We start from the raw sequence: 5,090 nt of genomic DNA on the forward strand, positions 1-5,090 counted from the left end.
CGCGCGCCCCCCCCCCCCGACGCAGACAAGCTCTGCCACCTCACCTTTGGTTTTTAAGTGCCTGTTGAGAGTGCCGTGCTCTGCAAAGCCTCGCCCACACTTGTAACACTTAAAAGGCTTTTCCCCCGTGTGATGGCGGATGTGGCGGACCAGAGAGCCCTTTTCCCGAAAGCCCCGACTGCAGTACTGACAGACGTAAGGCTTATCCTCTAAGTGCGTACGGAAATGAACTTGCTGGGCATTCTGTACGAAGAGAGAAGCGAGAGAAGGGCAGCTAAAGGGAAAGACAAACTCAAGCAAGCAGTATTTTAGCCTCCAGGGTAAAAGTCAACATCTTTGAGGACTTCTTCTCATGCAAGACACAATAAATACTTGGGTTTATTATTATTACTACGTATTTTTTTCACACACCAAGGAACAGTTTCTTCACAAATGTGAAGGTTTTATTAAGACTGTCCCCCTTTTCCCCAGTAAAACAAAAGCTCCTCCTGGAGCTTCTGCTCTTACAAGAGGCAGGTGAGCTGGCATTTGTTCTTTCAGGAGCAAAGCCTGCTAACTTCTCCCAAACCCTGGCTCCGGAAAGGGAAATCTGAAGGCAAGCCTGTTGCGAGGGGGGCGCACCTTTGTCTTGTACCGCTTGCCGCACTTCGGACAGGAGTACGGCCGCTCATCAGAATGCACTCTCCGATGCCCCTTCACATGCGCAATGGTCTTGTAGAGCTTCCCACACTCTCCACAGCGGAAACGCCGTTCATTCACGTGCACTTCTTGATGCTTTTTTAGCAGATAGCCCTTCGTGAACTCTTTGCCACACTCCTCGCACTTGAAAGGTTTGTAATCTAGAGAGAGAGAGAGAGAGAGAGAACGCATGGTTGATACAGGACAACCAGCAGCAGCATCTAGGACATGCTGTAACAAAATTCTTACCAAAAAAATTAACCCAGAGAGGGAGGGAAATTATATTTTCAACTGCGTGTACGGGCTTTGTCTCATTCGTAAGTGAATTCTGCTCAAAAGTTGCTCTTACAGCCTCTGGTGCCCTTCAAGCAGCAGTTCCAGCCTATCGACCTGTTCTGCCTCGCTAACCTTTTTATTGACCTCGTCACAAAATTCTACTTTCAGGGATTCAGTGCAGGCCCTGAAACAGGGAAACTTTTTTTTTCTTTTTTTAATATTCCTTTTACCCTGTATTCTAGAGCTCCACCAAAGTCAACCTTTTCATATTTGTGTGTTAAGCATCAATTGATTTCGCGTGGCTAACGGCCCTGTAAAGGCAAGGAATTTGAAACAAAGCAAGCTGTACTACGCTTAAGATCATAGCAAGACACAGCGCGTTTTAGACAACAGCACAAGCAGTAGAACTTTACCTAAATGACCTTTGATGTGTGTTTCAAGGGAAGCAGCTTCACTGAAGGCTTCACTACAGTGAGGGCAAACGTAACTTTTGTACCCGTTTGTTCTTTCTGCATCTGTCTATTGGAAAGAAAATGGCACAACATAAATATTTTTTGTAGTAGCGTGTACAGTAAGTATTGCTAACCAAATTCCCAATGAAATACCCCAGCTCTGACAAGAAAGAGATCTATATTGTTAACAGGAGAGAGCGAGCGCGCGTGCGTAGTAACGCTACGCTTCAAGCATACGTGAAAAAGTTAACTACAAAAATGGACACAAAGACCCGGGCACAGGGAGAGGTGTGCCGAGGATAACGTGCGGGGTGGCGAGGCTCACGGTGCTGTCCACAACCAGGTGCAGGCAAGGAAGATTAAAAACTTCATCTATTGACGGAATACAAACATACAGACTCCGCTTGTTCTACTTCAACACACTGTTCCCCACACGGCTCCTCTTCTGCTTCCACCACTTCATTTTCTAGTTCTTCTCTAGCAGCTACAGCAGGCTCGTCTGGCTTCTGCACTTCCTCCATAGCGACTCTCTCTATCACAATACCCGAATTCCTCATGGCCTGCCTCAGCAGATTCTCGCTGTTCACTTCCCCCTCACACGGCAGCTCCTCAGGATGCGATTCCTGAAGGAATAAACAGTCAGTAATTGGTACAGCAAATAACACAGCCAGCCCCTTTTTCTAAAGCAACGTTGCTATGCCAGTTGTTCGTTGTAGGGCGTCTAATGCTGTGATACAGGGTTGAAAGATCAACACGGGAACCATCCTGATTTAGTTGAAGATGTCCCTGCCCACGGCAGGGCGGTTGATGACCCTTAGAGGTCCTTTCCAACCCGAACTACTCTACGATTCTATGATCTTGGACTGGGGAGGAAGATGGGGTGAATCTGTACTCTGAAAACGTACATTCCAAGGGACGATAAGCCTTTGCTCCTACCACGGGGTCTCGTAGCAGGGAACGGTCAACAAAAACGCCCTCTCACCCTCCGTATCGTCCAGTACGTGGTGGCGAACCCTACCCATCCCCCTGTATGCTATACACGTGCTGCTAAGCTCAGCAGCAGCAGATGGCCAGACAGGGTCAGAGCAGAGCGTGCCTTCTGTGTTCTCAGACAAAAAAGCAGCTAATTAACCATTTAATTCCACCACACAGATTTATTCTCAGCACCTAAGAAAACTTTGTTTCTGAGGTGAAATAGTTCAAAATACTTCTTTGCATAGGACATGTGAAGGGTATTTAAGAGAAATGACACTCACCTCTTGGTCCAGGGATTTCGCATCTACAACGGGAAGTTCCTGCATTTGGACGTGGACTTCATGAAGGACGTTGCCTTTTGCATCTGTCACGAGATGAATCACGGGTGAGGTCTCGATGGATTCACTCGCTATTGATGAAACGGTGTCTGTGTTGGAACTACAGGATCCTTCAAGAAAAGCAGCACAAGGAATCACTGGGTGTACTGCCACCCCTCGTCAATTTGCTGTGCCCTACACAAAACGTGTCTTAGAATGCGAGGCGCCTGTTAAGGCCGTCTTTGTAGCAGCTTCGCAAACATCCTTCACAGTCAACGCCTGGCTACACGCGCTTCAGGTTAATAGCTTAGCTCTCTAAATTACTTTTTCCTGTGTAAAAGATACAAACTGAATACCACGGCTGTATTTTTTTTGATAAATGAGAAAGAATTTGTAGTTCAAGCACCGGCAGCATGCTCGGTTTTATCAGACGCAAGGCAGGTACTGGCAGCATCACTGACCTGTTGGCAAATCATCTTTATTGACTACTATTTCTTTGTTCATGTTGAAGCGAATTTTTTCGGTGCAAGGCGTCAGAGATTTCAGGTGCCGAGTCAAAGCTCCCGATTCCCGGAAGCTTTTCCCACATTTCTTGCATTTGTAAGGCCTTTCATCTGGAAGTGATGAGAATCGAAACAACAGCATTAAACTAACCACGGCCGGTATTAGCTCTGTGCGACAGACTGCAAGGAGAACGCTTTCAGCCTCCTACAGCGAGCAGGCTGTGCTTATCCCAGAACCTCGCGTTGCCTCCCAGCACCCCAGACGTCGGGGAGCTCCACGGCCTCAGCTCAGCAGACGATGGAAAGCAGCAATAAACGCTGCTGGAAGGTAAGGGGGATAACCACACACAGCACGCTCCAGCAATGAGGAACTCTTATTTCGGAGAGCCGTCTTACCAGTGTGACGCCGGTGGTGTCGGATCAGAGACCCTTTTGTCCTAAAGGAAGTTCCACAGAGTTTACATTCGTAGTCCTTTCTGCTGCTGTGAGTGATCATGTGAGCTTTGAGGATGCTGGCCTACGGAAAGAATTCCATTTTCAAAGATGTTCGAACGGTTAAGGGTTTTACATTTCAACCGTAAAGAACAACGACGCTCCTTCCGAAAGCAGAACTTTCCTTTTGAAAGCGTAGCGTGCAGTAGAGAAGGGCACTGTTACCGAGTCTTGAGCTGCCTCGGTTAACAGCTAGCCCGAGTAACTCGCTAACCCGAACACAGTAGAAGCGATACTTACTGTTTTAAATGTCTTCTGGCACAATTCGCATACATATCGCCCTTCTTTGTTAACCAGCAGCTTGACCTTTATCAGTTCTGTGGAAATATCCTGCTCCTGATCATCAGGGTTGCCTTGCTCTTCAGGGACTTCCCCGTCAACGTGACCATTTGGGTTTTCAAAAACGTGGTCTCCTGCAACAATGACTTCTTTGATGTGCCCACTGCCTGGGAAGAGGATACGAAGACAGCTAGGTTCTTGACAGAAGAGAGCCTTACACGACTAGAGCAATTCGCTGTTTCAGCACTTCACGCAGTAGGAAGGAGAAACGGCTACTTTAAACCTGGAACACGGGTCGTTGCAAAGTTCTCGTTATCGCGGCACAAATATTAAAACGGACGTTTCTGGAACGGCGTTTCCAATCCAATTTGTATTAACGCGGAGAGGATTGCCAGGCTGGCCCAGGGATGCCTCTCTCGCATCCCCGAGGCAGCGCTCCGTCCCAAGCCCCAGCGCTCAGTAGCCCAGAGGCGGCACGTACCCGACTACGGCACAAATCAAGCGGAAGAGGACACGGGACGAGGGAACTGCTCCTAACCCAGCAGGGGCATGACGGCAAGCGTCGCGAGGCTCACCTACTATAGCAGATGCGTTGCCGATTTCCTCTGCTATTGAAGATGCTTCAACAACTATATGAGCGACAGTTATCGACTCCTCGACAGAAGGAACGACCTGCCGTAACAGATAACGTTTTAGCAGAGAGGTGTGTTTTTACCTTTAAAAACACCGCGTTCTGTTCCCTCCCCTCCAACCCAACAGACCGTTGCCATCCTAATTATTTTCAGCCACGGCCTGAGGAGAAGCCTGCTGTCACCTTTTAGAAGGAACGACCTGCCGTAACAGATAACGTTTTAGCAGAGAGGTGTGTTTTTACCTTTAAAAACACCGCGTTCTGTTCCCTCCCCTCCAACCCAACAGACCGTTGCCATCCTAATTATTTTCAGCCACGGCCTGAGGAGAAGCCTGCTGTCACCTTTTGCGCTTCTCGGTTGAGGAGACCCGCCGGCGCAGCAGCGAGAGCTTCTGGAGCTCGCTGGCAGACCTTCTGCAGTTTGTGTTGCACGAACTCCTCCAAGGAGGTGAACTCCGACTGGCAGCGACCGCACTTGTGCACCTCA

At 48.5% G+C, this 5,090-nt stretch overlaps 1 protein-coding gene across 1 annotated transcript in view; it reads right to left on the reverse strand.

The window, feature by feature from the left end:
- Positions 1 to 5,090, reverse strand: part of E4F1 (E4F transcription factor 1) — an 11,648-nt gene that overhangs the window by 4,348 nt on the left and 2,210 nt on the right. The window contains exons 2-11 of the mRNA XM_009329964.1: positions 4,946 to 5,086; positions 4,548 to 4,644; positions 3,934 to 4,139; positions 3,598 to 3,718; positions 3,160 to 3,312; positions 2,663 to 2,829; positions 1,802 to 2,029; positions 1,368 to 1,473; positions 622 to 839; positions 45 to 243 (exon numbers count right to left, since the gene is read on the reverse strand). Coding sequence (XP_009328239.1) covers positions 45 to 243; positions 622 to 839; positions 1,368 to 1,473; positions 1,802 to 2,029; positions 2,663 to 2,829; positions 3,160 to 3,312; positions 3,598 to 3,718; positions 3,934 to 4,139; positions 4,548 to 4,644; positions 4,946 to 5,086 — 1,636 coding nt within the window. The remainder of the gene's footprint in view (positions 1 to 44; positions 244 to 621; positions 840 to 1,367; positions 1,474 to 1,801; positions 2,030 to 2,662; positions 2,830 to 3,159; positions 3,313 to 3,597; positions 3,719 to 3,933; positions 4,140 to 4,547; positions 4,645 to 4,945; positions 5,087 to 5,090) is intronic.

The sequence above is a fragment of the Pygoscelis adeliae genome, unplaced genomic scaffold (assembly GCF_000699105.1).
Source record: "Pygoscelis adeliae isolate BGI_AS28 unplaced genomic scaffold, ASM69910v1 Scaffold508, whole genome shotgun sequence".
NCBI lineage: Eukaryota > Metazoa > Chordata > Aves > Sphenisciformes > Spheniscidae > Pygoscelis > Pygoscelis adeliae.